At 65.6% G+C, this 17333-nt stretch overlaps 1 protein-coding gene across 1 annotated transcript; it reads left to right on the top strand.

Moving 5' to 3' along the window:
• The first annotated feature begins 26 nt into the window (after positions 1 to 26).
• On the top strand, positions 27 to 16053 carry DEGS2 (delta 4-desaturase, sphingolipid 2). The gene is made up of 3 exons (XM_045821939.1): positions 27 to 240; positions 13076 to 13818; positions 15531 to 16053. Exons 1-3 carry the CDS (start codon positions 159 to 161, stop codon positions 15675 to 15677), a joined length of 972 nt encoding a protein of 323 aa, XP_045677895.1. The 5' UTR covers positions 27 to 158; the 3' UTR covers positions 15678 to 16053.
• Positions 16054 to 17333: the final 1280 nt, after the last annotated feature.

Here is a 17333-nt window from a genome sequence, read left to right as displayed (position 1 = left end):
GTCTGGCGGTCCCGGGGCGCACCTGGCCCCGCCCCTGCAGGCCCCGCCCCCCGAGTCCCCGCCTCGGAGCCGCGAACTTGTCTCGCACGCCGGGGACCCAGCGACAGGTGGAGTGGAGCCGAGCCGTGCCCGGTCCCCGACGCGCTCCCGGGCTCGCCATGGGCAACAGCGCGGGCCGCAGCGACTTCGAGTGGGTCTACACCGACCAGCCGCACACGCAGCGCCGCAAGGAGATGCTCGGTGAGCGCCGGCCCCAGGCCCCGCGGGCGCCCCTCTGCCCCTGCCCTTGCCCCGGGAGGGTGGGAGCGCCGCGCCTCCATTGGCCTCTCCGGCCCTGGGTCCCCTCGCCTGTCCCCGCCTGGGTCTGGAACGCCCCTGCGTCTCTGCCTCCGTCTGGGGCTCCAGGACCCGGGGACCCGAGCCGGGACCCGTGCGCTGGGGAGCGCGGCTTAGCTGCTGAGCCCCCGGCGGGGACCTGGGAGCAAACCCGGGACGCGGCGGTGCAGGAGTCGACCCGGGGCGGGGGGGGGCGGGGGGACCCCTCTGTGGGCGGGATGCGCCGTCCGCGCCCGGGAAGGAGGCTCGCGGGCGCCGGTCCTCCGCCGGCAACAGGCGCCCGGGTGGGCGGATCTCGGGGCCCCGAGGCCACCAAGTCCACCCCAGACCAGGTGTAGAGAGAATGAGCACCTCGAAGGAAGCAAACGCGGAACCAGAGATACAACCGTTTTTAAAAACACCGAGACTGGCCTGGGCCGGCGCTGCTCAGCGGGTTGGAGAGTGGTCCCCGAAAGGTTGCGGGCTGGGCCCGGGTTGGGGCACGCGCCAGGGGCCACCGATCCACGTTTCTCTCCCTTCGCCCCCCTCTCCCTAAGATCAGTAGGCACGCCCTCGGGTGAGGACTAACATTTAACAGTGATAAAATAAAAACCGAAGATGGTACTATGAAATGCGGCCCGTTCTGCCCAGGATCTTGCCCCTCTGTCGTTGAGCGCCTCTGAGGCCGTTTTCACCCACGCCGCCCGCGGTCTGGCGGGCGCGCCATCTTTCACGCCAGCGGCCCCCTCTGGACCCAGGACTGTGGGATAAAGGCCCCACGCCTCCCAAACAGCTCTTACTAGATGCCACCCAAGTCGCCCCACAGTGTCAGGCGGCTTCCTGCGCCGGGAGTGGTCCGGGGGGCACCCTGCCGCCTCCCCAGGACAGGTGGCCCTTTCCCGGCACCCTTTCCCGCACCTGGGGTTGGCCACACGTTTCCTCTTTGCCCATCAGCCTGAGGATGCAATCCTGTTTCCTGCGGGCCTAATGCACATTGATGCAATGGCTGGTCTTTGTGTTTAACTGACCATTTAATTTCTTTTTTTTTTCTCTTGGGGTTGGTCTTTTGCTTGTTGTTAGAGCTCTGGGGTTCGCAGGGTTTTAACCCTGTGTCTCCCGTGGTGAAAGTAGTTTTCTCGGTCATTTGCCCTCGGCTCTGACAGAAACTGTGTTCTTGCTGCATTTGAAGGGGTTGGCTCTTTCCCTGAGTGGTTTCCCTTTGGTGGCTCTCTGCCCACCACGCCCCGAGGCAATGGAAATACGCACCCCATTGCTTTGCCCTCCCAGGCCCCGGGTGCGCCGAGTGCCTGGTGCGGGGCTGTACCCCACTCCCGCTGGGGGTCAGGGCTGGTGACCCCTGGGTGGCTTTGTGACTCTGGGGTTTTCTCCTGTGAGGTGAGGAACAGCCCCACATTGTCTGTGGTCCTCCCAGTGGCAGCGGCGTCCCTCTTTCTGGGGGTGGATGGGAGGGGCCTTGCCGACTGCCTGGCCGCCCCCCCCCACCAGCTCCCACCAGCGTGGGGGCAGCCGCCCCCTCCGCAGGCCTCAGGCAAGGCAGCATTTCCTTCCTGTCAGCCAGCTCTCCCCTGCCCCCCCCACCCTTACGGGGCCCACCCGGTGCCTGGCCCCAGGTGGAGACGGCTGGGAGGCGAGATGGACTGTGGTATCGGCACGCTCTTCCTTGCCTGGCCGAGTGGGAACGAGGGGAAAGGAGGTCCCGGAGGGGCAGGCGCCCAGCGTGCTGCCAGCACTCCGGGACATGCAGGAGGCTCCCTCTGAAGGGAGGGGCCATAGGCTCTGGAACCCACCCTGGAGCTGGCCGGGCAGGGTGACGGAGAGGCTGGGAGACGTGGAGAGGGAGGTGACTCGGCCAGGGCAGGACCAAACAAATTCCTCGGGGCTGACTCCCCAGGAGCCTGGATCGTTTCCGTGTCCACTGGGTGCTGTGGGTCCCTCCCCCTGCACCCAGCTTCGAGCTAATGAACCTGAAATATGCTCTTCTCCCTCCCTCCCGGGCATTTGCACTGACTGTTCACCTGCCTGAATGTGCTTCCTCCTTGCTCTGCCCAGCTGGCTACGGCTCAGTCCCACCTCCTGCAGGAAGCCCCCCTGGCTGCCCTGGAGGACCCTGCCTGGGTGAGGGCATTCCGTGGCTTCAGTCCCTCTGGGTCTGGTCCTCATCTCCCTGGGGCAGGCTGCAGGGGTCCAGGGTGTGGTGGCCTCAGTTGCTGGCGAGGACCTCGGCACTCACTCGTCAGCCCTGTGACCCCGGGCAAGTCAGTGAACAGAGGAAGACACGGGGTGGGGGGGGGTGCTTGTCGGAGTTAGGAGGGGTGAGAGCAGGACTTCCCTGCAGACCTGTTGTGCAGGGCAAGGGGAGGGAATGTTGAGTGCCCAGGGTAAAAGTTACCTGCACGATAACTGTTACTTCCTGCAGTCAGGCGTATTCCCTTCGAGGACAGGGGCACGCCTGTGCCATTCCCAGCTGCAGAGAAACATGTGTAATTGCCAGCCAGCGCCTCTTTGCAGGAGAGGCAGCAGCGTGAGGCTCGGAGAAGGGAGGCGACTTGCCCAGGGCCGTGCAGCTCGGTGGCCACCGAGGCCAGCTTGGTGTCTGGGCGGGCTCCGGCCCCACGCGGGGGGCTGCTGTGCCCGTGCCAAGTGGCCCAATGCAGACCCTGTTGTCAGTCAGGACCCAGAAGGTCCTGGCACAGAGCCGGCCGGGTGCTCTCTGGGCAGGGCGAAGTCCGCCTGCAGCTCCTGCCGGCCGGGCCATGCTCCCCCGGGCACCGCGTCCTAGGGAAAGGGGGACCTGCAGCAGCCCCTAAGAGCCGTGCACCTCGGGGCCGCGGCAGGCCCAGGCCTCCTGTGCTGAGGGCAGGCACAGAGCCAGCCAGAACCTGGGCCCATTGAGATCAGAAGCCAAGCCAGGCGTGGCTGCGGAGCGAGAAGCAGGCTTTGGATTTGTCTTTTCAAAAACAAATAGCTTTGTGGCTTTCTTTTTGTTCTTTACTTATAAAAACAGGGCACACACGTAGTAAGAAGTTCAGATAATCAAAGGAAAACAGGAAGTAAGGCTCTTGGCACTGGCTGGACCGTTTGCCTAGGGAAGGCTTTGGTCGGCGGGGCCCTGTGGGGCCAGCCCTGAAATCCAGAGCAGAGCTGGCCGCGTCTCCTTGTCCTCGGGGAGTGCGGGGACTTGCTTCACTCCTGCGTTGCCCGGGACAGCGGGCTGACCTTGGGGCGTCCTCTCCTGCCCCGCCCCCTCCACCAGGCGGAGGCTGCAGCCCGGGCCCACCTAGCCGCCCCCCCCCCCCCCCCCCCTGCAGTCCGCAGCAGAAGGAGGGCGGCCTTCCTCCCGTCCTGTCCTGAGTGGCACGGCCCGGCCATGAGCCAGCCACCCTCTAGCCAGAGCTGTGAGTCCCGAGACAGGCCGGCCGGCTGTGATGGGTGTGGTAAGGGCGGGGAGGGCGGCCGGCCAAGGGAAGGAGGGGCCCTGGCACCCCACGTCGGGTGAGGAGGCCGGAGGGGTGGTGGTCTGGCCTGCCCCAGCACAGACAATAGGTGGTCCTTTAGGGGTTCCTCCTGGGCCCCATGAACCAGTCGTGTCCTCTCTGCTGAAGTCCCCCGGGGGCCGGCCCATCTCTGCCTTGGCCTCTGCAACACAACCAGGCCCTGGCCGCTGCGCCTTCCCCCTGCAAGTCGCTCCCTGGCCCCTCGGTGGAATGCAACCCCCCCCCCGCCCATTTCCTACGTCGTGGCTTTTGCAAATGCTGTTCTCTCTGCCAGAATGCTTTTCCCTTACGTTTCCTCGACTGAACTCCTAAGCACCCTTCAGGTTTCAGCCTACATGTCCCTTCTCTCTAGAACATTCTCTAACAACACACACTGCACGCTGGTCAACGTGACCCCCCGCCCTCTCCCCCCCCACCGTCTCGAGGGAATGATAAATTCCCTGGTCCTATAAATATTTCTGTCGTGGTCACTTGCAGGTGGCCATCATGCCTCCTCGCTGACCGCAGAGTCGGGCAGGGAGGAGCCCGCTGGGTGCGCGCCAGCCAGCCGCAGGTGCGAGCCGAGCCTTCGGCAGGTGCAAACTCCTGCCCCCACCGCCGCCTGCTCCCTCATCTCCGGGAGGGAGGCCTGGGCGATTTCACCTCGCGGCCTTTGCCCTGTCTGCCATCCCGCACTGATGTGTGGGGTGACGGCTTCCACCCCCCGACTCCCTCCCCCCCAACACCTCCGAACTTCCTGGAGGGCAGGGGCCACTCCCTCCGGGCCTGGCACCGCTCGGACTTTCTAGAGAGGTTGAGTGGACCCCCGAAACAACAGGCAGGGTCTCGGCTCCGCCCAGTGCCTGCCAGGCGCTGGGAGGGGCTTCCCTCTCCGCGGGGCCGCTGGGGGGCGGGGCCCGGCAGCCCCAGCCCGCAGCTTGAGGTGCGGTCCCTGCCAGCTGCATTACTGGGAGACACCCTGTTTCGAGCGACGTTTCTCAGCTGGTGCGTGAGGCTGACCTTTTCTTCCTCGATGTCACTGCTTTCTTTTTTTTTTAAGATTTTATTTATTTATTTTTAGAGAGAGAAGGGAGGGAGAGAGCGAGAAACATCAATGTGCAGTTGCTGGGGGCCGTGGCCTGCAACCCAGGCATGTGCCCTGACTGGGAATCGAACCTGCGACACTGTGGTCTGCAGCCCGAGCTCAATCCACTGAGCTACGCCAGCCAGGGCGTCACTGCTTTCTTTTGTGAGCTTTCTCCTCACGCCCTTGGTTCCTTTTCCATCGAAGTTTATCCTTTCTCTTGATTTGCGAGTTTAGTTTCTAGGGCTTCTGGGGGCTCTGGGTTTCCCCAGGGGGCGGGCGCCTTCCCTGCCGGCCCTCTGTGTTTCCACGGGGCACTCTCCCCTGTTCTTCCCGTGTCGCCTTCCGGACGCCTACACTCTGCGCGCCGCGGAACCCCGGGGGTTAGCTGGTCCTTGTTCCCGGGGACCCAGCGAGTGGTGGGGCCGGGGGACCGGACCCAGCCCAGTGCTGCTTGGCCTGAGCCTGGACCTGAACAGAGCCACTGTCCATCCCCAGGTCTCTGACGCAGGGCTCAAGGCAGGTGCCAACCCACGTGTCCCCTTCCGGCCTCCGTGTTGCTGGGTGTGCCGTGTCTCCTGCCTGGCTTTGCTTAGCCCGCATTCCTGCACTGGTTCCAGCCTTTGTGCGGCGCAGTTTCTGCCCCGTGACACCCACTCACTGCAAGGCCCCGCCTGGTGCCGTTTGGTGATCCATTCAGGCAGGGCATTTCCACCGCCTGGAAAAGGCCCCTGGGGCCGAGCGCGCTCCCGCCACAGCCTGGCCCCCATATCCTAAATCCTTTATCCCCCCGGTCTTCGCTGGAAAGGCAGTGGACTTGTGTGTCTGTGTGTCTGTGTGTGTGTGTGTCCCCTTGGCCCCTTCGGTCTGGGACATACACACTTCTGGGCCCTGGCGTGCCACCCCCCGCGCAGCCTGGGAACTGCTCCCGCCTCGGAGATCTGGGTCCCGGCGGTCACAGACCTTCAGCTACTGTTTGTGCATGAACGAGAAGCAGGTTTGGCCAGAGGCAGGTGAGGAGGCAGAGAATGGCGACCTCTGAAGGCGCTTTGGACCCCTGTCCACATTGTCTGCCTCGAACCAGGTCCACCCAGCCCCTCGCACGCTGACCCGGCAGGACGAGACTGGTCTTCTGGCTGCAAACTGAAAAGGCGGGAGCCGGACCTCGGGACAGAGACGGACCTCGGGACAGGGGAGGCCCACACATCAGGGCCGGGCTGCAGGGAAGCCGGTTAGGAAGCGGGGGACCCGAGGGCTGGGGGGCCTCTGTTGGGGGAAGCTGTCAGTGGTGGGCTTGCTCTGCTGCTGGTGAGGGGACAACGAGGGGACACGCCCTGGGCCCCTGGCGCCCCACACGCAGCAGCTCCGGGGCGGAGGGGCCGGCAGGGGCGCGGACGCCGGCGGGCCGCAGGAGCTGACTCTCAGACGGAACACTTGCGGCTTGGGCGACTGGGGTGCCGGGAGACCATGACAAGGACTTGTCGAATGGGACTGGCACGCGACGGCATCTGGCGTCCCCGGGGGAGTGGTGCCCAGTCCTCAGTGGTGCCGGGCCCAGCACGTGGGAGGTCCCCGTGGACGGGGGAAGAAGCCCCGAGTGCTCCTGGGAGCCCCGCTGGGGACCAGGGCGGTGGGGGGGAAGACCTCATCGTCATCCCGACCCCAGCCGCCGAGGGCCCGGGACTTCCCTCTGCCCGTGGGGGGCGGGGCCCAGCCACCCGTGCCCGCCCTCCTCCCTCCGCCTGGCTGGCCCCGCAGAGCTGGTCAGGGGGGTTCCGGGAAGAACCACAGCTCCACAGTGGAGACTGGTCTGGGGGGTGGCGGGGCGCCGGGGTCGAGCTCCCCTCCCTCCGGCAGGTGTGGGTCCTGCTCTGCTCCGCTCTCCGGGTCCTCGGGGTCCACGTGTGAACACGTGTGTAACGCACACACCTGCTGGAGCCACGTGTCCCGGCCTCAGCACCTGCCACCTCCTCGCCTTCCCCGCCCCGTGGCGGCCCCGTGCCCCCGAGCCCCGGGGCAGACACCACCTCCGTGCGCTCACAGCCCCGGGGCTGTCAGAGTGGGCACCTCGGGCCCAGAGGGGCTCAGGGCGGGCCCAGGGGCACCCAGGTGTTCTCTGGGCACTTCGCCTCCAGGCGGCCCAGCTGCGAGGCAGCCCCTCGGCTGAGGGAGCCTGGGAAGCCCTCGCCCTCACCCCCACGCTCACTCTGGGGGGAGGGGCGGTGGAAGTCAGGTGCTCTCACCTGGTGGAACCTGTTTCCTCGCCCTGCGAGGCACCTCACAGACCGACCGGTGCGTGTCGGACTCCGGGCCGGTGTGCGGCCCCTGCCCATGTCTGGGCCTGGGCCTGGCATCCCACAGGCTTGGCCTCCGGGCCCCCGAGGACGAGCCTGGGCACCGCCGCCCTTGCCCTGCCTTTTCTGACCCTTCCCTGGCCCCCCCCGCCCCCCGGTCTCAGACCTGCTGTCTCTGTCATGCCTGGACAGCATGACTTCGAGCAATGGCCGTTGCTGGTGGCCAGCTGCCCAGCTGCTTTGGGCTCGGCCGCTTCCGGGCCACATTTGCGTGGGTGTGTTTGTCTCTGGTTCCAGGTGGCCGGCCGGCCGCGCTGGGCCCCCAGCTGTGCTCGTGCCTGCGGGCCCTGGCCCGCCTGCTCCCGTCCTCGTGGCTGGGGGCCTGAGTGTCCCACCGGGGGCACTGCCCGGTCCGGCAGGGCCCGCTTTGGGTGTCCGGCCGGGGCCCAGGGCTCCTCTTGGGGGGCTTCTCCAGGGTGCGGTTCCCTCTCCTCCTTTGGGACCCAGAGAAGGCAGAGCTGAGCAGTCCCCCACCCTGCCTGTCCACTCACCCCCACTCCCTGTCCCCCTTCCCTGAGTCCTGCCGGAGGGCCCTCCTGTCGGGCCAGCGCCTCCTCCGGGACCCCCCCCCGGCCTCACCAGCCCCCCATGCCCGTGCTCACTGCCCCAGCCCTCAGCGGTCTCACTCCGGCCACGTTAAAATGGCTCCTGCTGCAGCCCCCGTGGCCTTGTCAAGTTCAGCAGGCACCCATCCCGTCTTCCTGTCTGTGACTCTCCTTGACCTCCAGCAGGGGACACCCTCAAGCCCATGGCTCCAGTCACCCCAAACCCTGACCTGCCCAGGAACCTCAGCTTCCGGTCTGTGTGGCCGGTGGTCCCCAGAGTGTCTGTCTCTCCCAGGGGGTCCCCAGGCCTTCCCCCTCCCCAGGGAGCTGAGAGCTCTTGGAAGGAAGGGGTTAGATGTTCTCCTTGAGTGAGCGAGTTTCCACCTGGCCGGCAGGGGGGTGTGTGTGTGGGCACCCCCCTGCTCAACGGGGCTAGCTATTAGGACAGTCCAGAGGAGCCCCACTTCTAAAGGGGTCTCTGCTGGGGACTCTCCAGCTGGGGCCCCTTCCCAGTGCGCTGGGCTCCACTCGTTGGGGCAACTCCTCCCTGCCCTGGGACCTGGGAGGTGCTCCGGGCACAGTGAGGTGGCCCAGGGCTCGCGCCTGGGCTGCCCAGCTTTCCCCATCACCCGGTATCTCCTTGTTTCCAGCAGGACACGGGCCCACTGACCCGCGTGGCCAGGGGCGATGGGCCTGCCCTGGTGGTTCAAAGCCAGCCGGGGCCAGCCGGGGCCAGCCGGGGCCTCCAGGACCAGCACCCAGGGCCCCGAAGGTCAGAGAGAGGCGGCTTCTCCTCTCAGATTCGAGAACTGGATTCAACAACAGTCACCTGAGGCCTAATGATGGCCTCAGGTGAGCAGCCTGAGGCGGGGGAGGTGGGGCGGCTGGGCCTGCTTGGTCAGCCGGGGAAGGGGCTGTGGCTCAGGCACCCCAGGCCCTGCCAGGGCCGTACCCCGAGCTGGGGGCCGAGCTGGGGGACACTGTTGTGAAAAAGGGGAAGGGGTACCAGTTCCCTGGAGGGGGGCTGGGCAGAGGCGGGGCAGGGGAGGCACCCCAGGGGTCTTCGCCTGTGCTCCCCCACAGGTGGGACGGATGATCTCTGGGTGCCGACGGCGCACCTGAGGCCCACTCTGCAGCCGCCCTGGCCTCCGAGGGCCACGGGGTCGGACCGTGTTCTGTCCTGGACCCCAGAGCCAGGGTCCTGGAGTCCGCGGCCCCAGATCGCGCCAGCCTGCGCTCACCTGGTGCAGGTGCAGCCTGCCCTGCCCTCCTGCCCCAGGCTTGGCCTCCTTCCAAGGGGAAGCAGGGGAGGCACGCCCCGTGCAGGCTGGAGGCTGGACTGGCCCCCAGCTGTGCCTTGGCAGGGGCGGGCCTGGGTCCTGGGGCTGAGGGGGGAGGCTGGTGCCCAGAGGCCACTGCCGGTGAGCGGGAGACCGGTGGAGCATTGCAGTCTGAGGTCCCGGCCCCACACCAGGCACGCAAAGGTTCAGAGGACCTTGCCTGTGATTCCCCGCACTGGGCTGTGGGTGAGGGCCTTCTGGGCGCTCAGGTTGCTGGCACATCCTTCTCCCCCCAGCCATCAAAAGGACACTTTCTGCCCTGGCAGGTGTGGCTCAGCGGATTGAGCGGTGGCCTGTGAACCAAAGGGTCGTGGGTTTGATACCCAGCCAGGGCACATGCCTGGGTTGTGGGCCAGGCCGGGTCCCCAGGAGGGGGCGCACAAGAGTCAACCACACAGGGATGTTTCTCTCCTTCTGTCCTTCCCTTCCGCTGTCTAAAAAAAAAAGACATTCCTTCTCTCCCTGCTGGATCTGGGCCGTTGCCGCCCCCAAGCCCCCGGTCCCAGTGGAGGCACCCGTTGTCCTGGGCCACGCCTCCGCAGTGGCCCAGTCACTCCGACCCCTTTGGGGGCGGGAACAGGGTGGCATGAACCCCGCTTCCTGCACCCCCTCCCACGGGGGGGCCACATTTGGTCTCTCTTTTTTTAAATACAACCTTTGTTTTCTTTTTTAGAAAAGGATTTTATTTAACTTTAGACAGACAGGAAGGGAGAGGGAAAGAGAGGAAGAGAAACATCAGTGTGTGGTTGCCTTTTGCGCTCCCCTCCCCGAGGAACTGGGCCCGCACGCAACCCAGGCGTGTGCCCCGACCGGGAATCGAAACCCTAACCCTTTGCTTCGCAGGCCTGCACTCAACCCACCGAGCTGCAGCAGCTGGGGCCCTTGGTCTCTTGCCCCACCTGACGGGATGAGGCTGGGGTGCTGAGCACCCTGCGGAGCCTCCGGTGTTTCCTGGGCGGCCAGGCTGCCTCCCTCTGCAGCCGCCCTGGGGCCCGCCGGCGAGCCCGGGGGAGCAGCCCATCAGCCTGGTTTCCGTCCGCAGGGCTCCCCCCGCCCCCCAGCGCCTTCGCGCAGCTGTGAGCTGTCTGCGGGAGTGTCTGGTGGCCCGCGTGCGCCGTAAACCGTGCCTCTCGGCCCGTGGTTGACTGGCCGTGGTAAACGTGGGTTGACTGCGCCCCTGCTCTGGGCCCTCCCCAGCTTCCCGCACGCACCTTGAGCTTCCCGTGCGCACCTGAGCTTCCCCAGCCCGCACCTGAGCTCTGTTGGTCCTGCCGCCAACTCTCGGGAGCAGAGCCGGCACGTGGAGCTGAGCTGCCTTCCTGGAGCTGGGAATTTTTTTTTAAAAGGCACAAAAAATGGTGGTAAAATACAGCGAACCTAAAATGTGCCATTTCAACTCTGTGCAAGTGTGTGATTGCTGGCACTTGGTACACTCACAGCGCCGTGCAGCCGTCAAAAGGACTTCCAAGTTTCCACCAGAAGCTCTCCGCCCCTTACCAGCGCCCCTCCCCCGCTCGCCCCCTCCCCCGCCCGGTGACCTCTGCTTTCTGTCTCTGTGACCTCGCCTGCCCTAGACATTTCGTGTCGGCGGACTCATGCGGCTGCTGGCCGCTGGGGCCGGCGGCCTTCCCTGAGCCCCACGTCTTCGAGGCCCAGCCACGCTGCAGCTGCATCAGCGCCTCACTCCTTCTGGGGGCGCTGGCAGTTTATTTGGGAGTCAGTTCCACGGAGCAGGATTGAGGGAACTGGCACTAGGAAAGAGAGAGGGTGGAAAGTTCCATATAAGGATTTTTAGAAATTGAGGTATCACTGACATGTAACAGTGATCCGTTTCCAATATACGGCTGGGATTGGGTGTTCGTATGTATTGCAAGATGGTCACCCCGAGTCTGACTGACACCCGTCATCACCACACAGCGACAGTGCTCCCCCCGGTATTGGAATGTTTCAGATCTACCCTCCTAACAGCTTCGGAACGTGCGGCACGGAAGGACCGAGGGTGGTCGCCACGCTGCGCAGGGCCTCCCAGGGCCGATCGGCCTCACAGCGGGAGGTGTCCATCTTTTCGGTGGCTGCATACTATTTCCCTGGTTGCCCCACCTTTTGCCTATAGTGAACAGTTTGTGAACATGGGCGCGCATGGTGTCTTTGATGTACATTCTTTGGGGTATATATTTAGGAGAGGAATTGCTGGGTCACGGTCATTCTATGGTTAACTTTGTTTTTTTGTGAGGGGCCACCAAATGATTTCCCACAGCATCCACATATCACTTTGTAACCTGACCAGAAACGTACAAACAAGGGTGCCAATGTCTCTACGTTGTCACCAGCTTGTTATTTTGTGAAGCAATGGCGGCGGTATCTCGTTGTGCCTTGTTTTTCTCGGATTTATTCATTCTTAGAGAGGGGGAGGGAGGGAGAAAGAGTGGGAAACATCAATGTGTGGCTGCCTCATGAGCACGTGTGCACGCTTCCTACTGGGGACTTGGAATGAAACCCAGGCATGTGACACGACTGGGAATCGAACCAGCAACTGCGTGGCCTGCGAGCCGGCACTTAGTCCACTGAGCCACACCAGCCAGGGCTCATTGTGGTTTTGATTTGTGTTTCCCTAGTGACTGATGACATCATCATCTTCCCATGTGCTGATTGGTTAGCTGCACATCTTGGGTGTTGTGGTGTAGTTGTACATCTCTGGCTGTGGGGGCCGTGGGCCGGCCAAGAGGTCAGGTCCTTCCTGGCCAGGCACAAAGTGGAGCAACTCCCTGGGTCACTTGGAGGAACAGGCAGGGACTTGTCACCCGGCTGCCTCTGCCGCAGTCCCGGGACCCCCTTCCCGGGATAGCCTGGGAGGGTGAGCCTGAGGCAGGAGGGGTGCCCAGGGACCAGCCCCGCCCTTGGCAGCCTCAGTTTCCCTCTCAGAGCATCACAGCCCAGGCTGCACCTCTGCGGGCCAGCCTGCTCTGCCCTGGGAATGGGGCGGAGCAGGCCTGGTGGGCGCCCGACCCCCTGTCTGTCCCTGGCCCTGACCCTGCATGCAGCACCAGCCCCTCCTGCCCAGCAGCTGGGGAGGTTCCCAGGAGGCACGCCCGACCCCCCACCCTTCCCTCTGCTCCTGCACTGTCTGCTGCTTCTGGCCGGCACGGACCTCAGGTGCTTGGCCAGCTCCTGCTCTCGGTTTTTTTTTTTTTTTTTTACTGTAAAACAAAACATGGAAAAGTACAAAAGATACTGTAACAAACACCCACTGTCCAACATAAACCCATTTTCTCCAGCCCTTGTCCGAGCACTGAAACCCAAGATCGGGCCAGCACCCTCCCCGCTCCCCTCCCCCACCACCCTGCTCCCCGAGGCCGCCGACCCTGGGCGTCCAGTCGGCTGACCCCGGGGGCGGGTCCCCTGGGCCCTGCACGTCAGCTCCTGGCTCTCTCTGCAGCTGCTTGGATTTCTCTAACATTTATTTTTTAATTTATCGATTTTTTCCCCTTTTTTGTGCCCTGACCAGGGATTGAACCTGGTACCTTGGCAGACTGGGATGCTCTAACCAACTGAGCCACTGGCCAGGCTGCTTGGATTCCTGACATTACGTTTCTGTGACCTTCCGTGACACCTGCTCTTTAGTTAGGCTGGTGGCAACGACCCCCCTCGCTCTGGGAAGTCCCAGGCGGCACCGGGCGGGTCTGCCTGTCTCCGCACGGCACAGGCCAGGCTGCCCCCACGCCCCGAGGCACAGGGGCAGTGTCTCAGCCGGACCCTCCGGGGGCGGGGTGGGCGAGTGTGTCCCTGTCACCGTCTGGGGTGGTGGGTGGGTGGTGGAAGGAGGGCCAGAGGGAAGCCCGCTGGGCAGACGGGATGCAGGGAGGAGGGAGGAAGACAGGGTACGGCGGGGGGCCCTCGCAGCCCGAGCCCCCCTCACCACCTTCTCTCCCCGTCCGACCCGCAGCCAAGTACCCCGCCATCAAGGCCCTGATGCGGCCGGACCCTCAGCTCAAGTGGACGGTGCTGGGGATGGTGCTGGCGCAGCTGCTGGCCTGCTGGCTGGTGCGGGGGCTGGCGTGGCGCTGGCTGTTCTTCTGGGCCTACGCCTTCGGCGGCTGCGTGAACCACTCGCTGACGCTGGCCATCCACGACATCTCGCACAACACCGCCTTCGGCACGGGCCGCGCCGCCCGCAACCGCTGGTTCGCCGTCTTCGCCAACCTGCCCGTGGGCGTGCCCTATGCCGCCTCCTTCAAGAAGTACCACGTGGACCACCACCGCTACCTGGGCGGCGACGGGCTGGACGTGGACGTGCCCACGCGCCTGGAGGGCTGGTTCTTCTGCACGCCGGCCCGCAAGCTGGTCTGGCTGGCGCTGCAGCCCCTGTTCTACTCGCTCCGGCCGCTCTGCGTGAACCCCAAGGCTCTGACCCGCATGGAGGTGTTCAATGCCCTGGTCCAGCTGGCCGCTGACCTGACCATCTTTGCCCTCTGGGGGCTCAAGCCCGTGGTCTACCTCCTGGCCAGCTCCCTGCTGGGCCTGGGTCTGCACCCCATCTCTGGCCACTTCGTGGCTGAGCACTACATGTTCCTCAAGGGCCACGAGACCTACTCCTACTACGGGCCCCTCAACTGGATCACCTTCAACGTGGGCTACCACATGGAGCACCACGACTTCCCCAGCATCCCCGGCTGCAACCTGCCCCTGGTACGTGGCTGCCTGCGGGGGCGCCGTGGTGAGGGGAGCGCGGTGTCCGAGGGGGTGGGGAGGCGTGGCAGGGGGCCTGGGGCCACACCTTGACCTTCTCTTCCTTTTGTGCTGATCCCGGGGTGGCTAGGGTCCCAGCTGTGGCCCCCAGGGCAAAGGGAAAGGCCACACCGTACAGGCGAGTGCCCCAAGGAGGGGTACCCGGGGGAGGCAGGGGCTCAAGGGGACATTTAGTTTAGACCAGTTAGTGTAATGGGAACCTGTTTGAGCCCAGCTGCGGCATGTGCTGGCTGGGCACCCCCGGGGGAAACCGCCCGCCCTCTCTGTGCCTTGACTGCCCCTTCTGTAAAATGGGGCAGCAGTAGTGACCGTGTGTAAAGCCCCTCTCCTTCCTGGCTGCCAGTCCCTGCTCATTTCCCGTCACTGCCCTGTGACTTCCTGGGGGCACACGTGACACAGAACGGACAGGGTGGGCTCTGTGACCCAGGGGGCCAGGCCTCCGTGCAGAGTGGGAGTCCCCGGCTGGTGGCTCTGCCCCGGGAGACCTGTGGGCGGGGACTTTCTGAGGGGGGACGGAGTGGGAGGCGGGAGGGGGAGGAGTCATTCGGTCTGGGTGGGCGGGCTGGAGACAGCTGAGGTGCCCCGGTACTGGGGGGCAGGAGGGGAGGGGGGCAGTGAGGCCGTCTGAGTGTGCGTGGGTGTGCACATGCCTTTGTGTGGGTGGGTGCACGTGTGCCTGAGTGTGCACGTGTCTGTGCACGTGGCTGTGTGAGCACTCGTCTGGTGGGCAGCGCCTGCCCTTCCCCCACCCCTCCTGTCCTGCTGAAGGCTCTGAGGCCGTGCTCTGAGCCGGGCACCCTCTGACTGAGGCCTCGCCATAAGCCGATTTGGCAGGTGCCCTCACTGTCCCCATTTCACAGATGAGAGGGCAGGGGCTCAGAGAGTGCCTGCTGCAGGAAGGAGCAGAGCCAGAATCTGGACCCAAGGTGGTCACGGAGTGCCCTTCTGAGAGCAGCGAATGGCTCCCTGCCTGCTCCAGTGGGGGTCACCTCCTCCCCCTGAGCCCTGCCTACAGCTGTAACACAGCCCCTGAGCAGGGGGGTGTCCTCTATGGGGAGCGGAGGCCCCACCCCCGCACCCCGTGCACTCTGCCAGCAGGCCGGGTGCTGAGGCTGGGAGTACTCCCTGGAGGAGGCAGCTGAGGGTGTCCGGTGCAGATCGGGGCTGGGAGCTGGAGGGGGCGAGGGGTGCAGGGAGGCCCCTGGGAAACGACAAGCACCGAGGCTGCGAGGAGGGGTTTGGGGTGAGGGGTGTCAGCTCGGGGAGGGCAGAGGAGCAGCGGGTGCAGAGGAGCGTGGACGTGGCCACGGCACAGTGGGGCTCAGGCTGGGCTGGGCCCCAGGACTCGGTAGGAGCCTGAGGGAGGAGGACCCGGCCCACCCTGGGCTCGTGGGTCAGAAACTCCAGCGTGGGCCCTGGGGACGGAAGGGTGCATTTCGAACTCGGGGCAGGGGCAGGGGCAGAGACTGTGCCCTGGCTAAGGGATGGTCAGCACCAGCCAGCCTGGCCAAGCTGGACATGGGTACCCAGGCGGGAAAACGTGTGTGTGTGTGTGTGTGTGTGTGTGTGTCTGTGTGTGCATGTTCCCGTGTGCGTGTGGCGGAGGCCCGTCCGAGCCGAGGCGCAGCCCGTGACCAGCTCCCCTCCCGCAGGTGCGGAAGATCGCGCCCGAGTACTACGACCACCTGCCGCAGCACCACTCGTGGGTGAAGGTGCTCTGGGATTTCGTGTTCGAGGACTCCCTGGGGCCCTACGCCAGGGTGAAGCGCGTGTGCAAGCTGGCGGGGGACCGCCTGTGAGCCGGACCCGCTGGCGCCGGAGGTGGACGACCGACCCCGCTGTGCCCCGCCCCTCTGCTGCAGAGCTGGCTGTCGCGCGGCACTCCCGGGGCCTTGTGCCCAGAACTGGTTTGGCTGCATTTGGTCCCCGAACTCTGAGCTGCTGCTTGTGTGCCGGGTCCCTGGCACCGCCAGGGCGTGGGGGGTGGAGGTGGCGGGCACTGGTGCCTCCCGGAGAAGCTCCGTCTGCCCGTGGACTTGCCGATGACCTTGGGCCAGGCCCGCCCTCCTGGGGCCTGGCAGGGATGGCCTGCCCTGCCCGCTCTGTGCCCCGCCCCCTCGGGCTCCTTCCTCAGGTGTCCCCGTGCCCTAAATTAAACGAGCATTTGTTTCCACACCCACGGGCCTGCTCTCGAGGGGCGGGCAGTCTCGGCTCCAGCCTGGGTCTGACTGAGAACGGGGACCCCGCCAGACCCGGACTGGGGGTGGTCCCAAAGCCATACCCCCCACCCGCTCCTGCCCACTGGGGACCACTGCTGCCCCCACACCTTGTGCAAGGCAGCAATTCCTGCGGGCTCTGCCTTTGTGGGGGGCTAGCCTTTGGGGGTACAGGCAGCAGAAGGCCCCCAAGTGCCCTGCAAGCCCACATGGCCCTGGAGCTGTCCCTCCTCTCCGCCCCACTGGGCACTGCCCTCCCCCAGCCCATGTCGCCTGCCCCTGCTGCCCACCCCCCAGGCCTGGCCGGGGCCCACCCACAGGGGAAGCCTTCCCAGAGTCCCAGGGGCGTGTCCCCCCACCAGCTCCAAACAGGGGCCACAGGCCAGATGCACGGTGGCTGGACAGGTGACTGCAGGTCAGAAGGAAGAGGGCTGGTGTCCTTGGTGTCCCTGTGAATGGGGACATGGCTCTGTCCTGACTTGGGAGGGGCTGATGGGAGGCATCCTTCCCATCAGCCCCTGGGCTCCCCACCTTCCCCGGGCTCGGGGCTGCAGGACCCCTGGCCCTTGGGGGTGGAAGGAAGCAGGAGAGACCAGTTAAGACCGCCCCTGGGCCCTGGGCTGGCCCCCCAGAGATCAGGGCCTCTGCTGACCTCCTGACCGCAGAACAGCCCTCTCGCTGCCTCTTAGGGACCCTTGGGGACCCTCTGGGGGTGAGGCACATCAGAGGCTGCCAGGGAACAGCAGGCCCCTCGTCACCCATGCACTGGGGCCCCCCTCCCCTCCTCCCAGGGTCTTCAGAGGGCCACAGAGCCAGGAGCCAGGCACACCGCGATGTCCAAGGTGGCAGTGGGCTGGCCGCTGGATTTTGAGGCCAGCCTGTGGGCTGGGCCGAGAGTCAGGGCCTCCCTGGCCACAGTGAGGAACCTGCATGGTCTGGGAAGGGCTGGCAGGTGCCCCCTCGGTGCGGTGGTGGGCCTACCGGGTGCACGCTCCTGGCCCCGCAGGGCAGGATGCACACAAACGCAGGGCCGCGCAGCACCCCGGGCTGCCTCCCACGCCCCTGTGGGCGTGGCTCCCGTGGCCCCCAGGACCTGCGGGAGGAGCCTGAGCCGCCCCTCCCCCTCCCCCAGGGCCCCATCTCACTCCTATTCTGGTCACCCCCCCACCCACGTGGGTCCTTCCCCCGTGGGGCGTCCCGGAGCCAGAGCTGGCATGAGAGAGCGCACGGGAGCCGGGC

This window comes from Phyllostomus hastatus, unplaced genomic scaffold, assembly GCF_019186645.2.
Source record: "Phyllostomus hastatus isolate PE091 unplaced genomic scaffold, TTU_PhHast_1.1 phas_scaffold_501, whole genome shotgun sequence".
In the NCBI taxonomy this organism is placed as follows: Eukaryota; Metazoa; Chordata; class Mammalia; order Chiroptera; family Phyllostomidae; genus Phyllostomus; species Phyllostomus hastatus.
Note: the sequence above shows the minus strand (reverse complement) of the source record. Positions and strands in the feature narration are given on the sequence as shown.

Coding starts and splice junctions, on each gene's coding strand:
- DEGS2 (XM_045821939.1), top strand. CDS start 159: ATGGGCAACAGCGCGGGCCGCAGCGACTTCGAGTGGGTCTACACCGAC. Junction 241..13,075: donor GCGCCGCAAGGAGATGCTCG/GTGAGCGCCGGC, acceptor TCCGACCCGCAG/CCAAGTACCCCGCCATCAAG. Junction 13,819..15,530: donor CCGGCTGCAACCTGCCCCTG/GTACGTGGCTGC, acceptor CCCCTCCCGCAG/GTGCGGAAGATCGCGCCCGA.